The sequence below is a fragment of the Acartia tonsa genome, chromosome 10, assembly GCF_053477335.1.
Source record: "Acartia tonsa isolate MP-2025a chromosome 10, ASM5347733v1, whole genome shotgun sequence".
NCBI lineage: Eukaryota > Metazoa > Arthropoda > Copepoda > Calanoida > Acartiidae > Acartia > Acartia tonsa.
In genome coordinates this window covers 20,413,275-20,436,296 of record NC_137269.1, presented here as the reverse complement: position 1 = coordinate 20,436,296, position 23,022 = coordinate 20,413,275, and the positions used below count along the sequence as shown (strand labels likewise).

At 31.6% G+C, this 23,022-nt stretch overlaps 4 protein-coding genes across 12 annotated transcripts in view; all 4 read left to right on the top strand.

The window, feature by feature from the left end:
* The first annotated feature begins 1,442 nt into the window (after positions 1–1,442).
* Positions 1,443–8,342, top strand: LOC145329615 (uncharacterized). 2 transcript variants are annotated; one of them, XM_080173908.1, is made up of 11 exons: positions 1,443–1,563; positions 1,759–1,826; positions 4,457–4,523; positions 4,745–4,868; positions 5,132–5,242; positions 5,597–5,640; positions 5,842–5,893; positions 6,364–6,432; positions 6,558–6,602; positions 7,028–7,183; positions 7,934–8,342. In XM_080173908.1, the coding sequence occupies exons 1-11, from the start codon at positions 1,506–1,508 to the stop codon at positions 8,058–8,060; spliced, it is 921 nt and encodes a 306-aa protein (XP_080030034.1). In that variant the 5' UTR covers positions 1,443–1,505; the 3' UTR covers positions 8,061–8,342. The 2 variants fall into 2 exon arrangements, 1 of the variants encoding a protein (XP_080030034.1); XR_013882984.1 differs by lacking the exon at positions 7,934–8,342 and having other exon boundaries at positions 6,558–6,689; positions 7,027–7,164.
* LOC145329614 (diacylglycerol O-acyltransferase 2-like) lies at positions 8,340–15,603 on the top strand. Its single transcript, XM_080173907.1, has 13 exons — positions 8,340–8,477; positions 9,123–9,221; positions 9,531–9,560; positions 10,007–10,116; positions 10,581–10,653; positions 10,870–10,944; positions 11,941–12,021; positions 12,713–12,768; positions 13,051–13,150; positions 13,934–14,018; positions 14,565–14,635; positions 15,012–15,075; positions 15,382–15,603. Exons 1-13 carry the CDS (start codon positions 8,369–8,371, stop codon positions 15,461–15,463), a joined length of 1,035 nt encoding a protein of 344 aa, XP_080030033.1. The 5' UTR covers positions 8,340–8,368; the 3' UTR covers positions 15,464–15,603.
* Positions 15,604–16,090: 487 nt separating this feature from the next.
* Myd88 (myeloid differentiation primary response protein MyD88) lies at positions 16,091–22,348 on the top strand. 8 transcript variants are annotated; one of them, XR_013882982.1, is made up of 11 exons: positions 16,091–16,227; positions 16,537–16,639; positions 17,114–17,251; positions 17,745–17,845; positions 17,951–18,063; positions 18,618–18,708; positions 19,169–19,300; positions 19,558–19,652; positions 19,940–20,209; positions 20,635–21,098; positions 21,680–22,348. XR_013882982.1 is itself a non-coding variant. In XM_080173906.1 (10 exons), exons 1-10 carry the CDS (start codon positions 16,091–16,093, stop codon positions 20,811–20,813), a joined length of 1,356 nt encoding a protein of 451 aa, XP_080030032.1. In that variant the 3' UTR covers positions 20,814–22,348. The 8 variants fall into 8 exon arrangements, 2 of the variants coding, with proteins under 2 accessions (XP_080030032.1, XP_080030031.1); XR_013882978.1 differs by having other exon boundaries at positions 21,665–22,348; XR_013882977.1 differs by having other exon boundaries at positions 21,624–22,348.
* The window catches only part of LOC145329610 (FAD-dependent oxidoreductase domain-containing protein 1-like), a 23,021-nt gene continuing 22,282 nt past the window's right edge, over positions 22,284–23,022 (top strand). The window contains exons 1-2 of the mRNA XM_080173901.1: positions 22,284–22,347; positions 22,691–22,847. Coding sequence (XP_080030027.1) covers positions 22,286–22,347; positions 22,691–22,847 — 219 coding nt within the window. The 5' untranslated portion in view covers positions 22,284–22,285. The remainder of the gene's footprint in view (positions 22,348–22,690; positions 22,848–23,022) is intronic.

The following is a 23,022-nucleotide window of genomic DNA, read 5'->3' as shown; positions in this document are numbered from 1 at the left end:
ACAAAGCACTGCATGCAAGCGTATGTGTATATGGTGTATTATTATCAGGGATATCAAGGGATAAGGCAATGAACAATAAATTGATTTACACCCAAAACTACTTGATGTAAAAACAAATCAAAAGTGCGCGCTGATTTTACAAGAGCTCAATAATTTAATGTTTGTAGATTAATGCAGTACGCTAGGAAATTAAAACACAAGGCTTTATCTCCATACATAAATTCTATACAAATTTTATAGTTAATATATCTATTTCATTTCATTCAAAGCAAATTTCAAGTGAAATAGTTAAATATCTTTAGGTCTTATGTCATTATTAAAGAAAAACAGACAAGTTTTACAAAACAAGTATGTAATAATAATATCAGCTGATTATAAACAATGATGTCACCTATTTATACGAATATTAGCCAATTCAAAACTAAAATCACTAAAAATCTTAATTTATATCACAGTCGAATTTGTATTATCAATCTCATTAATAGGAAGGAAAATAGCTTTAAACCACACCAGCTTATTTTAAAACCTTCTCAAAAAATTTAACCAGCAATTTACGAGATCTTTAGCTACAAACAAATACACAACTACTGTAAATAATAGGATAACTATAAAATAATTTTGCTTTCATTTCTTTGTTCCTTAAATTCCGAATACATATTTCTAACTTTATTTAAAAATTGTATAACAAAGATAAATAATGTGGTAAGTCTGGCAACATGTTACTGCGCGAGTAGACCGCGTCATATTTTTTACTTTAGTTTCAGAAAAAGTATACAAAACGTTGTTTGTGGTTGAAAAAATACAAAAGTGAATAATTATGGTGAAACGCTGTATTAATGATTATTTTTATAATGTAGAAATGTTTTAATTTTGTGCAGGAAGAGGGAACTTTATACTGATGATTTTTCAGTTTTTAAAACTTGATGGGTTGTACAAATATTTACTGTTAAGTCCAGGGTGTCGGATCAGCCGTATAATTTTGATGCGGCTCCGGCTCCTACCTTAAAATTAATATATCAATTTTTTTTCATTATTGAATTTGATAAAATAAAATAAATAAAATAAAATATTTTGCTTTTATTTGATTAAAGCTATATAATTAAGTAGAAGGATGTGTGTCTATTTGTTAAGTAACAATAGTTTGTCAGTTTATTATATGGAAATAGAACGTTGCTAAATTATAATATTACTTTAAAAAATCATTTTTAGCTAATCCGGAGCCGTTTTTAACGAAAAATACGGCTCCGGATCCGGCTCCGGCTCCACCTAAAATGTTGCTGCTCCCGGCTCCGGCTCCTGAACACTGCTGTTAACATATTATGTTCTAACCTTTCAACCAATAATTTCAATCTAGTTACGTACTTACACCAGTCTATATCGTCCATTGTTTTAACCCCTAATATATTGAAATTTGTGTCTTTTTCAGGTGTAAACTAAAAACTAAACTTAAATACGAACACACAGAAATTCCTTTTTAAGTTTTGATTTATTGCAGATTTTGTAAAATGTCCGGGAATGAAGAGGAATCGTTCAATGACGAAAATAACAGTAGTAGCTCTTCAGGTATATCGATAGAGTACGTTGTTAGCTGAAAATATCAAAATCGTGTAAAAGGTATAAGAGGAACACGTACGTACAATTTTAGAGGTCTAGCTTAAAACCCTGTATTGTGTACATTTAAAAACATTCGAGAATTCAAGATAGATAGTGAAATAAAGATTACAATAAACAAATACTGATATTTACTATTTCATTTAGGTTTCTTATCTACAAGACCCAATGAAACAAACAGAAGGAAAAGTGGAAATAGGAATCAGCAGGGACAGGAACATGGATATTGAAAAACAAGAAAAATATTTACTCAATTAAAAGGGGGCGGCGGGCGAGCCATTTTTCCTTCTAAGCGTACCTTCATGGCGGTTAGAAAAAACCGGCTAGCATTAAGGTTTTGTAATAACTTAACTGATACCTAGTGTATAAGTATAACCAATAATTTTTTTATAAAATATATTAAAATCTCAATTTTTATGATTTACAGGCGCAGGTGTGTAATTTAGATTAACTGTTTATAGTTGGTGCATTATTTGTCAAATGTACCACTTTTCTGCACTACCTCTCCGATTTTGTTAATACTCTATATTTTGGTCCGTTGGGTCATTCAAGGATGCTGGATGGCCAAAAAAAAGTTTCAGAGTCCCTGGATGTCTAGATATCTAGCTATCTATGAAGGTAGGTAACAAAAATGTAAAAAACGCCCATTTTTTCACAATTTTAAAAATTAATTTTTTCATCAATCTTACATCCAATCTATACATTTTATACACCAAAATGATCGTTTATTCATGTAAAAAGCGCACATAATGCTATTTTGGCCAAAACTCTAATTTTACAGGGTGTCCAACAAAAAGTGTATTTTGGATATCTAGCGTAATACCCAAAATACCTGTCCGAAAAAAATCATTTTTTTTGGCTTAAATCCTGTGTTTTATCTGTGTGCATATGTGGTATATAACGGTTCGGACCACCCGGGTCTATAACGTTGTCAAATTTCACTTTGGGACACCCTGTAAATGTGATTTTTGCGTCTGTAGAGCTAAAACTTGGTCCAAATTAGCTATTTTTTTCAAATTACTCTAATATGTGTCTTAGTATGTTTGGCCATAGTGTTTTCTGACCAGATCAATATTTTCATATTTTTTGGACACCCTGTATTTTCAAAAAAAGAGAAAAAATTTTTTTGTTTTTTTTTATAAATTTTTTCTATTTTTAAGTTACTTAAAACTGTCATATAGATACAGATTTTGACTAATAACAATAATATTTGCCTATTTTACAATTTTTTACACTTTTGGGACACCCTGTGCATGTTTTTGAAAAATGATGGTTTTTGCACATTTTTGGGAGGAAGGAGTCGTTTTAGGGCCAAAGACTATTTCTTCATTTTTGTAGAACTTTTCAAGACACATCATTTGTTATTTATGCAAAAACCGCAAAAACCGAACCGTTTTGCCGTTATTCACTGCCAAAGGCGGAATTTTTTTACGTTTTTGCCTTTCCGGAGGTTGTAATGGGCATATGTGGTAAGAAAACGTTGATTTATCAAGATCCCTCTTAAATACTCTTAATTAGGCATTTTAATTTACTAAATTTCATGTGAAGTAAATTTTTTTGTATATCCAACCGATTTTTGTCAAAAGGAATTTCAAATGCATATGATTTATGTTTCTTTTATCACTTATGTTATAGCAAATTATTTATGTTATATTCACTTCATTTTCTTGTTTTAACAATTGAAATCCATCTCGACGAAAAATGGTTAGCTGCACAAAAAATTTTACTTAATATGAAATTTAGTAAATTAAATTACCTAAATAAAAGTATTTAAGAGGGATCTTGATAAATCAACGTTTTCTTACCACAAATGCCCATTACAACCTCCGGAATGGCAAAAACGTAAAAAAAATTCCGCCTTTGGCAGTGAATAACGGCAAAACGGTTCGGTTTTTGCGGTTTTTGCATAAATAACAATTGATGTGTCTTGAAAAGTTCTACAAAAATGAAGAAATAGTCTATGGCCCTAAAACGACTCCTTCCCCCCAAAAATGTGCAAAAACCATCATTTTTCAAAAACATGCACAGGGTGTCCCAAAAGTGTAAAAAATTGTAAAATAGGCAAATATTATTGTTATTAGTCAAAATCTGTATCTATATGACAGTTTTAAGTAACTTAAAAATAGAAAAAATTTATAAAAAAAACAAAAATTTTTTTTCTCTTTTTTTGAAAACACAGGGTGTCCAAAAAATATGAAAATATTGATCTGGTCAGAAAACACTATGGCCAAACGTACTAAGACACATATTAGAGTAATTTGAAAAAAATAGCCAATTTGGACCAAGTTTTAGCTCTACAGACGCAAAAATCACATTTACAGGGTGTCCCAAAGTGAAATTTGACAACCTTATAGTCCCGGGTGGTCCGAACCGTTATATACCACATATGCACACAGATAAAACACAGGATTTAAGCCAAAAAAATGATTTTTTTTCGGACAGGTATTTTAAGTATTACGCTAGATATCCAAAATACACTTTTTGTTGGACACCCTGTAAAATTAGAGTTTTGGCCAAAATAGCATTATGTGCGCTTTTTACATGAATAAACGATCATTTTGGTGTATAAAATGTATAGATTGGATATAAGATTGATGAAAAAATTAATTTTTAAAATTGTGAAAAAATGGGTGTTTTTTACATTTTTGTTACCTACCTTCATAGATAGCTAGATATCTAGACATCCAGGGACTCTGAAACTTTTTTTTGGCCATCCAGCATCCTTGAATGACCCAACGGACCAAAATATAGAGTATTGACAAAATCGGAGAGGTAGTGCAGAAAAGTGGTACATTTGGCAAATAATGCACCAGTTATTTGACCACTTTATCCAATTCTTGATCAGAATGAAAACAATGATGACTCGTCAACAACCTCTTCAAACGTAGATGAATCTATTGGTGTTGACAAAGGTAGGTAGTTTTGATTTATTGATCTAAAAAAAATTGGCGCTATTAACAAACATGTACCTACCTAGTCTAATGATATGTTTCTGTCAATAACCTATATTTTCATCATCATTGGGTATCATTTACTCAACAAATAGAATAATTCCATTTAACAATGTTATAATTTAGATCTCAAAAAAATATAAATTTTGCCAAACTAAATGAACATCTAAACTTTGATAAAGGTGAGGTGCAATGTGTACCCTATGATCAGAGAGCTAGAGATATTTCTCCGGGCGAGTCTCAGCCAAGGCAATCCACTACTGGAAGGGCTAGCCTTGAAACATCCAGGTCTGCTGGACCATCCAGGCAAGGACTTTTAATATTTACAGTACCTTTACCACTCCAAGATTTTTAATTCTACAATTAGGGTATGTTCATTCGTTCATAACTTTCAATCCTTAAATATTGTTTTATTTTTTATTTCGTTGTTGCAAAAAGTTTGCTACTTTTTTAATAGTCGTGTTCCTAAAACAAGTCTTTTGTATCGTTGTAAATATTAAACCTAACTCTTTTAACCTACTTATTATCCTTGTCGAGTCAAGAAACAATATACCTATTACTTATTTTAGGCAAAGTGCAGCATCGAACTCCCAGAATGCTAGTAAGCCGAGAAGAGGCCCTCCAAAGTATGGGAGTCAAGCACAGCCAGGCCCTTCTACTGCTAATGTAGACAGGGACAGGTATGAAAAATTTTTTTATTTGAAAAATATTGGTCTATGTTATTTAATCCAAACGTTAATTACAGAAATGAAAAGTTCTTACTTTGATTGGTTTTAATCTAACATTTAAGTCTCACTTATGTATTCATTTGATAACTATCACTAGCGGATACGCCCTTAGAGGCACTTAAGGAATTTTGTTGTGGGGAGGGGGTGGTGGTGGTCATAAACTTTTACTGGCCATATAAAAAGCTACACTAAAAAGGAGAACCTTAAATGTCCAGTGCTGCAGTAAGCGAGAACTAAAGCTAAAGAAAAGTGACATCTTATTTCTTTAATATAACCTACATTATTTCTGAAAGTATAAATTTTTAGATATTCAGATTCTTCCATTCCCGGACCTTCTAATGCTATACAAGGTAAAGTAACTAAATATTTTATGAATAAACTTTGGTATAATTTTCCCTCAAAATGGAGGATTTTTTATTCATATAAAAGAACAGTTATTTACAATTGACCTGTAATTCCATGAATGATATGATTATATCTAATATACCTAATACTTTTTCAACAGAATAGAATTATAAATATACCCTGCACAACACTGTTTTTTTAATCAGGAAATGAAAGTGGAAACTCTACTGTAAATAGAAGTAAACCATCCACCATAAGGCAAAGTTGACTTAGACATTAATGGGAATTAAGAAGAAGCCTATAAACGAAACTGAAATATATTGATATCAATATTTTGGTTTCAACAGTATTTTACATAGATTTAGTAAAGAAGATAGAATCAGAGGCTTTTAGAGGAGGGTCATAACTTTTTAGTTTAGGTATTTTTTTGTGTGCAAATCCCTACATATCCTATAAAATTACAAAATATAATTAAGGGAGGGGGGAGGGGTTAAATAAAAGGGATAGTTGCATGAAGTTCATTTAACAAGTCAAGAAACTAGTAGCGAGCTTTCTTTTTATTGTTTTTTTGTTGTTGTTTGGTTCAGAATATAATAGCGATTTTTTATATGGAGTCATTATCAAAGATTAGGAAATAAGCATTTCTTTGAAATACTTTATCTCTAATCCAATACAAACGCAGTTACTTTATTTTATAATTTGTATATATGCTCAAGCCAACTTTCAAGGACATCCACTCCTAAACCAACAAGAAGACCACCCAAAGTGCCCAACAGAAAAGCTGCACAACCGAGCAGGGACATAAACAGATTATATAGATGATAAATACGACATGACAATGTTAATTTTTATCTTGGTAAAGTTCTGTTATCTGTGTTAGAAACGTTCTATTTATGTTTGAAATCATTTGTTTGTCTATTAGTAGTCGCCGAAAACAGTCGAATCCAAAGCAGCGAGCAAAACCAGGAATATACATAGAATAAGTAGAATAATCTACGCCCGACACAGAAGACCCTTTAAATGCTTTTGCAGTTAAGATGATGAAACTAGTTAGGTATATAAAAGTAGAAATAAGATTTACAAATACAATTTTGCCTTTCTAAGGTAACAGAAACTTACATTTTATTTCCTCTTCATACCTAATAAGTTTGCCTTAGCCTATATCTAAATGATTTTTGTAATTCTATAAGAACTCCTCTTTTAAGACAAGAATTAATAAACAGGATCTGTCTGTTTATTATAATCAAACTGGTTTCAGACCCGTAGATGTTTATTTCTAGAACATAATAATTTCTCAAATCCGTTAAAATCTAACAAAGTACGAAATATCTCTTGAACATTAAACTAGCGTAGTTCTGATTCTATTTTATTACTTATTATTATTTGAGCAGGGACAAAGGCTCTGTTGGAAATTCGAAAATACCAACGCAGCACTAACTTTCTCATTCCAAAACTACCATTCTCCCGACTTGTGAGAGAAATAGCGCAGTATTTTTGCCAGATGCCTGATATACGGTTCACAGTCACTTCTTTAATGGCTATGCAGGAAGATTAACATTCAAATAGATTATTATTATATTAGTTTACATAGGTATTAAATAAGTATGATCTATCATTATATAAAAGTAACAGAATGTCAATCTGTCTGTAAAATTCTTGCTAACCGCTGAGTTAATATGGTTCTCCTTGTCAATGTAGCTTCTCATAGGTCCAGTTATAACTATTTTGGGAGAGGGTTCCACCACCCTGCAAACAATTCCTCCCCTAAAAAAATATTCTATTTACTTATTTTTTTATAACTAAAATATTGAAAATGGGCAGGGGTCAAATTACCCCATCCATACCCGCAGAGGCCTCTAGGGGCGTTGCCGTTAGATGAGGTATATATAATCTTATAACAAGAAAACAATTATGTCATTGTCAACATCCATAAAAGAGTAGCTCATAAATTGTCCAATCAAATTACCAACTTCTATAATTTAAGAGTCAATACTTTATAAAACATTTTTCATTAAATATTTTTGTTTGAAAAAGTTGTGCCTAGAGTAGCAGTACTCTAAATATTTTGCTAACAAAAAGGATGAATAATAATTCCAATAAATTGATAAATACTTTTCATTAGATTATACAATTTCTTAGGGTGTATCGGTTGTTTTAATTACTGTTCTAGAATAGCTCGACGAAATTTAATAATGATCCGATAATCCTTTGATATTTACAATATCATAAAGTGTAGGTGTAGTAGAATATAAATAGAAAAAAAATTTGGAAAATTAATACAATAGTTAATCACCAGGAGGCTAGTGAGATGTATATAACAGTTCTTTTTGAGGATGCAAATCTGTGTGCAATTCACGCCAAACGCGTCACAATTATGCCAAAGGATATAAAGTTAGCAATGAGAATTCGTGGAAACACGATTTAGTAATTTTTTACCATGTAGAATGTACATCCAAACTTAGTACTGTATTTCAGTGACCAGTGAAAATAATCGTCAGTATTTATTTGGTGATTAATATTAAGATATTTTTAGATTAACCACAGATTTAACTATTACTTGTAAAAAAGTCTATAAATACTAAATTGTCAAAAACTCCATGAAAGTGATACTAGAAAACCTTTTGTGAACAAAAATGTGATTGACCACCTAGTTGTATTATAATATGTATTTGTTATGAAAATTTCGTGTTCTTTAATAGTTAATTTTTTTTCAGATTTTATTAAATAAATAAAATGGGGGAAATAGATGAAAATGAAAATATTTCAAAAAATGATGTTAAACAAGAGAATAAGTCAGTTATTGAATCTATTCAAGATAGCATCGGCGTTTCATTTCTAACATGTGAGTAAGATTTTTTTCAGAAGCGCAGCTTCTTAAACAATCATTCTCGTCTTAATCTTTTTTTCAGTTGTTATAAGCGAATCATTTTGATGATTCCTGTGATACGCATGATGATTTAGGAATTGTAGAAAATCTATAATCCTAACCAAAAACTGTGGATTTATTCAAAAGTAATAATTTTTAAACTTAGATATATTATGTTACTAGCGGATACGCACCTAGAGACCTCTAGGTCCCAATTTCAATTGTAGTATGTAAAAGAAAAAGTTTTTAACTATTTGGTTGGGGTAATTTTTTTTCTAGGGGCGATTTTTCTTGAGAGGTTGGTGGTACTCTCCCTAAAAATAAAGAGTTCTAAACCTTTCCAAAGACCTATTACAAGCTATCCTGGTAAGGAGAATCATATCCGTTCAGTGGTTAGCGAGATCATATACACACGTACAGAAATCCTTTTACGTTAATATAAGGACTAGCGGCTACGCTCCTAGATGCCTCCATAAACCTTCCCGGGACCTATGAGAAGCTAGCATGTTAAGGAGAACTTGATCGGTTCAGCGGTTAGCGAGATCCTTCGGTACAAACAGACAGACAAACACACTAACTGGTACTTTTTTTATAAGGATTATTCATTTGAAATTATTTCAGATTCTTTCTTGGTGCTGGGACCAACTTTTCTTTTCTTCCTCTTTGTTGTTCCCTTTATAACTGAAGTGTGGTGGCCAACTGTTGTATACATGTCCTGGTAGGATATAGCAATACTAGCGGCTACGCCCCTAGAGGCCTTTAGTGGCACTTTAAATGTTTGTTTTATTTCTTCAAATATATAATGTTAATGTTGCGTTTAAGTCTCCACGCAAAAGCGAGAATATTTTAAATAATTTCAATTTTTTATGATTTCTCTATAGAAGTGATGATATTGTCTTATCCCTTAAGATCCATGATTAAAACCTTAAAATGTATAAATATTTTTTTGTCAATTTATCATTGTTTAAAAGCTTTTCTCTCTTGTTTCTTATTTTTATATTAAAACCAAGGTATTGCTATAATTTTGGTGGCTTTGGGACGTTCCAGTATGCAACGAAGGCAGGACTTGATGGATAAGTAAATTGTTGGATTTCTTTGTTAATAGAACAAAATGATTTGATTTTAGGGTGTCTTATTTTGACATACAAAAATTCATTGTATCAGCGTTTAGGTTATATTAAGTTAAAATGATGATTTTGATGGTTATTGTAAGTTCTTGATATATAGTTATAAGTTAATACTAGCGGATGCGCCCCTAGCATTTAAGAACACTTTATTCAAAGGGGGAGGGGGGGCGATGAAGAGCAAAATCATCCTTGGAATAAAAACAAATACCGTTAAACTTTCCTGGGACCTATTTGAAGCTTCTCCATAAAGAAGAATTCAATCAGTTCAGAAGTATTCGAAATTTAAAGCTACAGCAAAAAACCTTACTGCTTTACATAATAGGATAACATTGATATATTTTTGCAAATTTACTTATCTTTCATTTTTGATGTACGTAGGAGGAAGGGCTGAATATATAACAGCCTGGGTTCGTCGCTGGAGGGTCTACAAATATTTTGCAAGATATTTTCCTATCAAACTTGTCAAGACAGTCGATTTGTCACCCCAGGAACATTACCTAGATATTCAATAATCAGAATTTATTTAGATCTTTTCATACTCGGAACGTATTTAATACGTCGTATTGGCTTTGCCCCTAGGCTTAGCAGCTATAAACTCTGCACTCGAAGGTTGTGGGAGTGGGCAAAAAAATAGCTTGAAACGTCATAAGATCGTCATAGATTAAAACTTTAAAGTCTTTAATCCTCCCTGTGAACCAGAAGAATTTTCCATAAAATAGAGAACTCTATCGGTTCAGCGGTTAGCTGGTTATTAATGGACAAAAATGAAAACTTACTAGGTATGTACTTTATATAATAGGATTAAAAAAGTAAATGCTAGGTATTTTCATTCCGAAAGGAAAAATAGAAATATAAAATGTAATAGAAATCAGCTTTGTTTGAAAAGAAAATGAATGTGAAAAATGTTAGGTACCTATGATAACTATGAAATGAATATTTAAAATGTGAACAGAAAAATTATTTGTTCTGTAGTCACCCTCATGGAGTTCTTTGTTATGGAGTAGTTGGGGCACTGGCTACTGAAGGTAGGTTTCATTCTATATACTATTGTAAAATGGTGTTTGTCTTTCTTTTGTACCAACATATGCTTTCTTGACAACAAAAGCTAAAATTAATACTTTGTGCTATTCTAAGTTTTAAGTATGTCTTATTTTACATAATTTGGATCTTTGTTTCGAGAATGCCAATATTATTTATCTATTAGTTCTCTTTCTTACACATTAAAAGATCTTTTTTTTCAGGTGCCGGATTCTCCGACCTTTTTCCAGGCATTGAAGCAAAGCTTATTACTCTGGAGGGGAGCTTTTGGCTACCTGGTTAGTATTTAATTTTCCATTTTCGCTAGAAAAAATATTTTATCGAAAATTTGACATTTATATAATTTAGGGCTGTAATTGAAGTAGTATATGTATACTTTAAACAAAGTTAGAATTAAACCTCCAGCTTTTATTTGATTTTTAAATTTTTCAACCCTATCATCTTGCCTTTTTTTCATTTTTTTATTACAGGGGTGTATATTCTGCACAAGATTTATTTTTTTTTCCCTGCTACAAATTTTTTTATTTTTTTTCCCCCTAGATTTTTCTTAAAAAGTAGGGGGGAAAATAGAAAAATATTTAAAGAACTCTATATTTTATTTATTTTATCCCTCCTACCACACATTTTTTTGGTTTTTTTAACCAAGGAGGGGGGCGAAATGGAAAAAATGTTTTCAGTTTTCTTAATTTTTACATTTTTTTTCCCTCCAACCACTTATTTTTTATTCCCCCCCCCCCCCCTGAGCAGGGGATCCCATGCAGAATATACACCCCTGTTTTATTAATAACAAGCTGCCTCTCATCTAACATCTAAGGAAGGGTTGAGAAGTTTAGGAAAATATCTTAAAACCACCCCGAGATATTTATAAAGCTTTCCACAAAAATACAAGCAATTCTGATAACCAATATCCGAGATTATTAGCTTTAGACAAAAAAAACTTACTACTTTATATTATAGGATCTGTTAGTTAAATATATTTATTAGGTACAATCATTAGTTACAATATTACCTTGATTTTTTAGTTCTTCAAACTAATTTATCTGAAGGCAGGCATACAATATTTAGCTGGGGCCTCTACCTGCGGTGTCTAAACCCTGCGGGATACTCGTAACTCAATAGTACCTAACTTAACCTTACCTAAAACAAATCATAAAGTACTCCTCCCACCGGTCCACCTCCTTTTTTTTGATTTACTTTTTTAGAAGGGGGCGGGGGGTTCTTTGCTTGCCAAACAAGGCACTCTGAGAGAGACCACCAGTAATGTTTTTGTCAAGGTATGCGAGAGTTGTTACTGGGTGTCGGAGGTTGTGCCTCCTCCAAGAAATCTCTTCATTATTTGTTGAGCAGAAAGAAAGGTAAAATGTTTTTATATTGTCCACCACAGTCTCTCTGCATAAACGCATTTATCATTCAACCAAAAATATATATATTTAGGAAATGACCCAGGGGTGTATATTTTCAAAATTGACCCGGCTCAGGGGGGGGGGGGGGGGGGAATAAAATATAAGTGGTTGTAGGGGAAAAAAATGTAAAAATTAAGAAAACTGAAAACATTTTTTCCATCCCCCCCCCCCCCCCTCCTTGGTGAAAAAAACTAAAAAAAATGTGTGGTAGGTGGGATAAAAAAATAAAATATAGAGTTCTTTAAATATTTTTTCATTTTCCCCCCTACTTGGTGAGAAAAAACTAGGGGGGGGGGGGGGGATATAAAAAAATTGTAGCCAGGGAAAAAAAATCAATCTTGTGCAGAATATACACCCCTGAAATGACCTGTAAATTTATTTACTTCTACCATGAAATGAAAACTGTCGATTTACAAGATTTCTTAATTTTTTTCTTTTTTTTAGGTACCTATGGTTTTTTTGTTTTGAATTAATGTAACTTTGATTACATATTATTTTCTTTTGTTTGCCGGTTTAAGTATTAAATGCTTTGTAATAAAATATTGATACATTTACTCTTATGATTAATCTCATAAGTAAAATATCCAACAGGTAGACAATATTATGTTATAAATATTTTCTTTAAGACACCTAATTTTTTTAGGAGTTGCGCCTGTTCTTATGGTAGGAGGCTTGCCCGAAATATCCAACTATAATAAGGTGGGAATAGTCTGTTGATTATATAATAACAAGATATAAAATTCAAAAGCATAGAAAATTTTTTATGTTAATGTTTTTGTGCTAATGTGGTTATGCTGTCTAGGATAAGATTTTCTTTTTAGTTTTGTCTAGAATAAGGTTTTAATTGTCATAACAGTTTTTTTGGGGGGAACGATTGTTCTTGTGATTATTGTTATCACTGATAAGATTATTCTTGTAGTCTTAATGAAGTCTTAAGTATAAGAATGTATTTAGGAAAATACAGTGTTATTTAATATTTAGGATAAGATTGTACTTGTTATAAAAAAGAGGAAAGGATTTGTGAAGCTTGCTCTTCAGAATGGTGCAGATCTGGTTCCCGTATTTTCTTTTGGTGAAACAGGAAAGCTAATTTAAACTTACCTAATCCTATTATATAAAGTTGTAGCTAAATCTTGTCTGTAGCGAAGGATCTTGCTTACCGCTGAACCGTTAAGGTCCTTCTTTACACCGAAGCTTCTTTTAGGTCCTTTGATGGTTTTAGGCTGTCATATGTTTATAAATAAGAATGGGTATGGTTTAAGGCTATTTTTCTGCTCTTCCATATTCCTTCGAATATAGAGCAGCAAGATTCTAGAAGCACAGCCGCTAGTATTTATAAGTAGAAGAAAGTCTTTATATCAAAGTGTCCCTAAAATACACTTAAAGGACAAGGTGCAAAATGATTCCTTTAATTCCAGCTCAATTAGGAATGTAGATTTCCAATTTATTAGTTCCTTTACTCAAGCCAATTTTAAGGCCATCCAATTATTTTTGATTTAAAAAACATACATTTGCTAGCCTCTACGGGTAGTTCCAACCCAGCGGGTCTTTTTACTACAAATGGGGCACTAAAACTGTGGGGCTCTTATAACATTATATACTGACTCAAAATAAAGTTGTTTGTTAAAATTCAATGCAGGGGTGTATATTCTGCATAAGATTCATTTTTATTCTACTGCTACATTTTTTCCACCAAGTTGGGGGGGGGGGGGGGGAATATTTACCTACCTACCACACATTTTTATTCCCCCCGCCCCCCTTTAGCAGGGTCAATTTTGCAGAAGATACACCCCTGATACAATGTCTTTAAATCTGCAACTGCAAAGCATACCTAGGTAAGAAAAAAGCTAATTTTTGTGTGTAGAAATATTTTACCAGCCAGAAGGTGTCAACTCGTTTCTTGACAAATATGTAGCCAGTTGGATTGGATTCTATCCAGTTATTTTCAGGTATCAAATGTTAACTACATTTTCCGCTTGACTATCAAATAAATAACTTTATTATGACTTTATATACTTTAATAAAAGGCTGAACCCATAGCATCTTAGGGCTCTTAATTCAAAAAGGGGTGGGAATGGATGGTACAGAAAAGTAGCCTAAAACGTTCCCAAAACTTTAATCTTAAAACAAAATAGCTTAAAACCATTCGAGTAATTATTGAAATCCTATGCTTTAGACAAAAAAACCTTACTACTTTATATGATAGGGTGACCCATCACTGTGGCGTTATTTTTTGTGTATACAATTGACGTTCTGGAGGTGATGGGTTCGAATCTGCGCACAGACCACTTAGTAACTAGAGATATTAAAAGTTATACATGACGCGCTATATTAGGAGTTAGAGTAGGATAAATGCCAAAATCAGTCGTATCTTATTATCCTGAAGAGATAGGATTTCCAGACTAAGGTTGTTTAATCAAAGTGTTGGCTGTCTTATTTTATTTATCTCCTTTTTTTGACTTTAAAATTTTACTAAAAAACTTATGTATTTTTAGTGGACGTGGCTATTTTCAGAATTGGTTTGGTATTATGCCAAGAAAGAAAGAGATCAACGTTGTCGTAGGAAAGATAAATTAAGAAGTAAACAAGCATAATTAATTATATGATATTTTTTCTTATCCACATTCAGCCCCACAAGAATAGCAAAAAAAATTAGAAACTATATTTATCCTTAAATATTGATATGACTTTCAGGGAATTGGAAAACATTAAGCCAATAAAATAGTGACTATGTACATGATTTTCATCAGGGGTGCATATTCTCCATAAGGTTCATTTTTAAACCCCCTCACATATTTTTCTAGCTTTTCTCCACTTTTAGGAGGGGCAGAATTTGCACCCCCTGATATTCATACAAAATTAATTAGTAGAAAAATTATTAATATTATTTTTTACTTTACTTTGTTTTTACAACATTATGATTTATCTGTGTACTGCAGGAAGACCTATATCTGTTCCTAAAATAGAAAATCCAACGCCACAGGATGTGGAACAATATCACCTAAGGTATCATAATTACTAATATAATTGAAAGAATAAGCAAATGGGCTACAGGGTTTGGTATTATTTTGCTGTTTTGGAATACATAATAAAGCTACAGTTGTTGAACTGCCGCTGCCGCTAAGAAAATGCACCAACTGCCAAAATAAAAGGGATATACCTACTACCCTTTTGGAAGAATTTTATGTTAAATTTGGTGGTTTTTCATTTTTAAAAATTTAATTCTTTAAAATATTTATGAGAAAAAAATTACCGATGTTACCTATTGGTGCTTGTAAAAAAACAATTTAGAATAAAACCTTTTATTTTCAGATATATTTCTGAAGTAGAAGAGTTATATAATGAGAACAAGTCTATCTATGGGTATCAGCACATTAAATTAGAAATTGTGTAATACCCAACCTCTGACTTGATTTGTATTTAACTAAAATCAAATTATGCCATCATTGGAAACGTGTGCTGTGAACATGAATATCTCAATTTTATATTTGTCATTTTATATATAAAAAAACAGGTCGATGGAAAAAAAATTTTCTTCTCATTATTTAAACAGCAAAATTGTATTTAAAAGAAAGAAAAAATATTTAAGAGAAGATTATTTTATCTTCCATGGATTTATCCTTCTCTGTGTATATAGTTAAGAATAGTTTAATCACATATTTAAGTACCTAGTCAAGTCATATATTAGAAATTCAATGCATTTATTCAAACTTAAATATTATACCTATTTATATCTAAACTTTAATGTATTTTTATCGAACTGTTAACACTGAATTCAACAAAGACAGGCAAGTTTATGAGGTTTGAAACTAAAAAATATCTTTTAAAATATCTACCAAATGATCCCTTAAAAACCTAAAGAATTTTGTATGTGACTGTAAGCGTAAAAACCTTAATTGAATGGAGCTTATTTTTCTGTGATACTATATTTATCAAAGTGCATTTTATCCATTTTCAGAAGAAAAAAAACAATTAAAATGAAATAGATGTTGAAAGTGTATAATAAAATTTTTAAAATAAAATGGCGGCTCCAGAACTTAATAAATGTTCAGTGGCTTTTTTGCGTCCATCAACAGTGGACTGTTTAGCCATTCAGCTGAATCCAACTAAACATTTACACACAAGAGCTAACCGTCCCGGTGAGAAAAGACGACTAAGGTACGTACCGTACATGGACTGAAAAATATTGCCAAATTCAGTTAATGATAAATTAAAACTTAGAAATTTTACCTCAAAACATGCTAACTAGGTAGCTTAGGTATTTAATACTTTTTCCCATGTCGCTTCGAAACAGATTAATATCCGGTGGATTAAAACCGGTTCATAGCCATATTGAAAAATCATGTCTAGCATTGTATTATATCCAGTTTATTGTAGACATTTGAATGTAAATCTTAATTTTGCTTTTGTTATTCCCTGTTAACAAGAATAAATAAAAGCAAGTTTTATTGATTTATCAACTTTCAGGGACTGGCGGGGTGTATACGAAGAAACCTGTCTAACTTCAAATATGCTTGCTTGGGAGAAAATTAAACAGTCCTCGGATCATTTTAAACAGTTTTTAGAGCAGGTTATTTTTTGCTTTTTATCGTCTTCAATTCAGAAATTATACAAGGGCAAAGATTATTTTTAAATTGTTGGGTAAAAAGTATATTTTTCTCGTTAAGTTGGATTGAATTTATGAAAAGGGATAGTGAGAATCAGAGAACTTAATGGATAAGATAATAGACGATGTACACATCTTAATGACAGAAAGTAAGACAACATATGGACATGTCAGGTATATACAGACAATGGCTGATAAACTAATTTACATCCCCAATGATGATACACAAAATTACCTCATCTGTAGTATTGAATTTGTGGTTTAAACTTTTGGACACGCAACTTAATGAACCAGCCAATCAAAAGTTAATATTAGTCCCCAAAGTTGTTGGGCTAACATTTAAAAAAACGTTATTATAAAACTTAAGGACTTGCTTAATAAACAGTCCAATTTCCCCTACCTCCCTGTAGACATATACCCAATCCTGTCATTATTTAGTGGAAACATCACGAGGAAGCTACTGTAGCCAAATTATTTGAAATCCTTGAGACGCTTGACCGATATGATGTTATCGATGACAATAAACAAAGAATTCTAGAGGATATCAAAACTGCTGAAAATTTGCTGAAAGTTAAGGTAACATAGTAAAGTGTTTACTTATTAAATAGTGGCATTAAACCTGTAATATTTTAATAAAAGAACTTTCTGTAAAAACAATGAATAGGTTAGGCAAAGTAAATGTTAGAAGAGCCCCACTGAGAGAGTGCCAGATAGGGATATATATTATATATGGCAGTTCAGGCTTAGAGCTTCACCCCTCCAAGAGGGCAGAATAAGTTTACAAAAACTACAAACAAAAATCAAGTGTAAATTGAGCTATATTAATAATGTATTTATTAAAATTTAGAAGAAAACTTTAATTAACTGAATGCATTTAGGAAAGGGATGGGCTACTTTATTTTTCCCCCTCCTTAGGGAAAAACTAAGGGGGTGGAGGGGGGCAATAATTTTTTAGCAGATGAAAAAATAAATCTTATGCAGAATATACAACACCCCTACTAGGGGGGGGGGGGGCAAGAAAGTTTGAATGAAAGTGCCTGCCTGGTTTTAATCTATACTAATGATACAGGGGCTGAGTCTTGGAGAGGTTGAGAACAGGATAGCAGGCTCAGAACAAGTTCTTACTTATGATGATATTGCTATGCTCAAGAAGTCTTTGGGCGTTGCCAAGTAAGTATTTAGAAGGACTTTTTTTAATAAATAAAATAAACTTTATGAGTTATAATTTCTACAAAGTTACGACATACTTGCTTGTTTATTCTGTAACATGGTTAGGTATGATGTGTTGATATTACATGCGGATGAAGATGTACAATTTGCCCAGAGAATGGTACAAGTTCTAGAACAACAGAATATTAAAGTCTGTCTCAAAGATAGAGATTTATTAGGTAGGTAGCTTTAATTTACAATGATTTGTTTTGTTTTCTATCTAAATGGAAACATGATTATTGTGTATCTCGTTAAACCAATTGTTGAGCCAATTCTAGAAACATCCTGTGGAGGAGTCGCCCCTTTTCCCATTTCAATTATAGTTTTATATAGAAAGTTTTTTTTAAGTTTGAGTTTATTTTTTTCTAGGGGCGATTTCTCTTGGAACGGTGGTGGTACCCTCCCTTTAAAATAGTTATAAGTATTCCAAGGACCTATGAGAAGCTACCCTGAAAAGGAGAACCATATTGGTTTAGTGGTTAGCGAGATCCTTTGTTACACACACATAGATAAGCAGACAAACACACAGTTCCTGTTACTTTATTATAAGGATTTATCAATTATTAAAAGTGTACTAATAAAAGGATATATTCACTTTACTAAAATTTTCTTTAAATATCTGATTTTCTTTTCTTATGCGATTTGATGATGGTTGAAGCTATTTTGTGTTAAATGTTTAAATTTAGTTGTGTTACCTACCTATTAAAACTTAATATTTAAAAATTATTTACAGTCGGAACATTGGAGCTGGATGCAGTAACAAGTCTAATATCAGAGAGGTGCAATAAAGTGGCTGTTCTTCTCACTCCACAATTCTTCTCTAGGTACAAAAAAAAGTTTATTGATTGATTAGTTGATTTCTTGCAATTCTGATATGATTGATTGGTTAAAGAATATTTTAGATCGTTTGACATATTATATGATGAATACTTGTCATACTATTTTTGGAAAAATATTATTGATAGTTTTTAGTGCAAAAATTTACACCTACAACCTAAACCGATCAAAATGTTTAAAAGTGCAAAACGTGTAGGTATTTGCTTTTTTTAAGTTTTAGGAGAGTCTCAATTTAAAGATTTTTTTTCAAATTAAATAATGCTGGATGGGAGCTAAAATTTTAACTATTTTTTGTCCTTGTGACGGGGACGTAGTGATGTTCTTTAAGAATTATAAATTGATTGATTCTTGTGTGTGTTTTTTTTAGATTCTTGCATAGAATATAATATCTAAAATAAAATATACCCAACAAACTTGTTGAATATTTATGATTTCTCGATATTTTAGCAGCTGTAACAAGTTTTATTCTGTGCTTGCTCAATGCCGCGCAATAACTGAGAATAAGCGGTCATTTCTACCTATAGTTCACAATAACCAGACAAATCTACCTACAAACATTGGCATGCTCACTAAATTAAGGTAAGGAACAATATTATTAAAGAATAATTTGAATCATGGATCATGGAAAGAAAACGATGTAGCGAGTTTTGTCGTATTTTCACAGTACCTTTTCTTCTATTTCTAGCCCCTCCTCAACCCTGCGGGACAATCATTACCTAAAATAACTTATCAAAAGCTACTGTGAAAATACGACGAAACCCGCTATTTCGTTTTCTTTTCACGGTCCAAATATTTTAGTAATTTTGCGTTTTAGATTATATTAATTTATTTTTCAGTACATCCAACCCTTACTTTTGGTCTAAATTGTGCATGAACATCAACGAAAATTTCAGAGAGTCCCCCGACAACCCCCTGCCAAAAAATATTGCAGGTATACTTTTATCATCTTTACAGCAAAATAGATTAATACTCTGTTGCACATATATGATTATTAAACTTTGAGTAGCGGATGCAAGAAATCTTATTATTCAAATAAATAAATGATACTTCTGGGATACTGTATGTTGTATATTCATTATTCTTTATTTTATTAATTTTTTTACCTCCTACATATTTTTTAGTTTTTCCCCAGGGAGGGGGGAAAATATTTTCAGTATTCTATATCGCAGAATATACACCCCTGTGATACTTTGAATTCTAAAATGTGTTATAATTTAGATACCAGCAAAAATACAAATACCCCATATTCATTACCCCAACTATCACAACCAAACATAATCAACGCAAATCCACCAATTTCAATGAAAAAATCTTCGAGTTTTCAAATAACATCACCGTTGCAAGACTCGCCACCACAACCACAACTGTCAGCTCAGAAAGAAGCGGGGAGTAGCATAAAAAAGCTCTTTAAGTCATTTAGTACTGACATGAGGAATAAATTTACAAAGAAAGGGAAGAATGGACATCAGCTGTTTACAAATGAACCAGGTAATACTAATACATGTCCAGTATGGCTTCATGAAATAATGTATCGTATCATATTATAGACTATTTTTCATTAGTAATATTTAAAAAGCATAAAGTAAATAAAAGTTTTGCCCAGTCTTCGATCTAACGAAACTGGGAATAAATCTTTTGATTTAATATTTTACTGCTTAATATGCAGAGAGCTGTCTTTAGTTCGATAGATTACTATTGTTTGTCAAGATTTTTTTTCTCAAGAATGTGGGCGAAACACGTTTTTGAATGAGGAGGGACTTACTCCCATATTTTTTAAGCTATTGCCTTTGCCTTAAGGCATATTTGTTTTGCTATGTCTGGCCGATTAGGATCATATAAATATTAACATATAGTATGAAAAGAAACCTTTACAAAAAGACTCTATTTATCAACTTAATCCATAATTGATTTAGAATTTACTGGAATAGAAGAACTAAGTTCTAGTGAACAAATCAGGCTTATGAACAATGCACCCACCCCTCCTAGCCAGGAGCCATCCTCTAGTGGTTACAGCAGCAGCCGCAAACAGCCAGACAATAATGCAAAAACAAAAAGGAAAGGTGGGAAAGAGTATGAAGTTTTCGCTAACTGAAGCCAGTCTCTTAAAGTTGTAATAGTTATTTTATTGCATCGTGTTATACACAGATTACCGCGGATATTAAAATAAAAAATTCCAAAACTGGGATTATTTTTAGAACTTTTATTTAAATATTCGTGGCAAATTGTTTGTAATACGTGCTAAACATGATTTTTCAATATGCTGAGAACCGGTTCTAATCCAGCGGAAATTAATCAATTACGAAGACATACTGGAAAAAATGTTTTCCTAGTGTCAAAGTGCAATATAAGATTGTTAAGGTGAAATTATTCAAAATTGGTAGGTAAGTTTAAATGATATTCCAAAAAATTTACAATTTTTCTTTAAGTTTGATTAAAATGTTACCTGCGACAGTAAATTAAATAAACATCAGTGATAGAATCTAATGTTGCCGTCCAAAACTGGCGATCTTTGTACAAATATGTAATGAGCTTTAATTTTTACAGATTTTATTTTACAATTTTAAGCACTAAATGCATTTGTTTCTGTGATAATTGTTGTGATGACATAAGTTAATTTTTATATCCATCCTAAATTTTTATTAAAAGTATCACAGAGTTTAGATTTTATTGTTAAGATTTTATATAATTTTTATATTATTAGAATATATTGTAGAAATTACATACATTATTATGTTCAGTAATAAACATTACAATCTACATGCCAGAAAGTAATATTATCAAAAGAAAATTATTCTTGATCGTTGTATGCATGATTATGACGACACTTAAATACTTTAAAACGATATTTTTAAATCAAATGCTTTACTTCAGTCAAAAGAACAGTAATAGTTTTTTTTTGCAGTACTTCAGAATCATTTTACATCAAACTTGATAAATAAATAGTTCATGATACATTAGTTTAGGATTATATCACTAAATTGCTGCACTAGTTATGTCCTGTTCACGAATAAATATTTTTATTTCAATATATGTAAATTAAGTTTTAAAAAATCGTCACAAATCCTAATATATACCTAAGTAAAGTAGAGCACATATTATCTAAAGTTCTTTGATCATGGAAAAGAAACGAAGATGCGGGTTCTAAGGTTTAAAATAACCTCAGGTTAGGTTAGGTAAATGTTATTGATTGCAACTCAGGGTTAGAGCCACCCGCAGTGGCTAGAAATAGGAGAAAAGCTACTGTGAAAATACGACGAAACCCGCAACTTAGTTTCCTTTCCACGATTCAAGTTCTCCATGTTAAGGCTCTAGGATGGTTTTAGACTATTTTCTCGAACCCCATCCCCCTCCCTCCCTCCCCTGGAAACACTATTATTAGGTATATTAGATGGTGTATATTTGACTATTAAAAATTATTATTGTTAACCAAAAATAAATTATCTAATATTTTTTACTGAAAATTTGAAATTATGCCCCTTCCCCCCCCCCCCTTACATTATAAAACTGGAAACTTAGTGTAACGGAAAGAAAAGCATTTGAAATATTCATCTTTTTTCAGAGAAAATGTTAGCCTTAGCGCACAGGTTATTAAACCAGATACCTGGGACGATTAATCCAAACCTTAGGTTTTAGTTTAGATCACTTCAAATTAGTCGTAAGTGTTCTCAAAATTATTTCTCGGCCATTTTAAACTCCCTCCCTATTTTTATTTTTTCAGAGTTATTTTTTAGCTCCTGCGGATGGCTCAGCCCTGTGGAACTCTTCTGCCCTTCAGTTAACCTGTTCTAAACTAAGCATTAAAATATATTTTTTATCATAAAGAAATTCCTTTGTGGACTAGATGAATTATGATTGGAAAAAAACCTAAAAAGTCTTCAAGTTCAATTAGTTTTTTTTTAATTATCTCAAAAACACATTTTCCTCACATTTCGGATTTCATTGATCTAAACTAAAAAAAACGTTTAACAGGAATAAAATGCAAAGGATAGTTCACAGAACATTTGCTGATAAAGTTGACAATAAAAATGGGAATAATAATGAAGTTGCAACTGTGGACTCTAGTGAGAATAGTCTTGCTGACAATAATCAACAAAAAAGTGCGGTAGCTCTTCAAAGTGATGAACAGGAAATAATTGCAATTAAAATTAGTTTTATTAGGAGGTATTTCAATCGTTTTGGGATTTTAAAATAGGGGGGGGGGGGGTAGCTTTCGCAGAATTCCGTAATGGTGTGTGTTTTAAGATTTTAAAATAGGAGTAGAACTCTAAAATTTAGCATTTAGTTGCTTTAATGTGGTATAA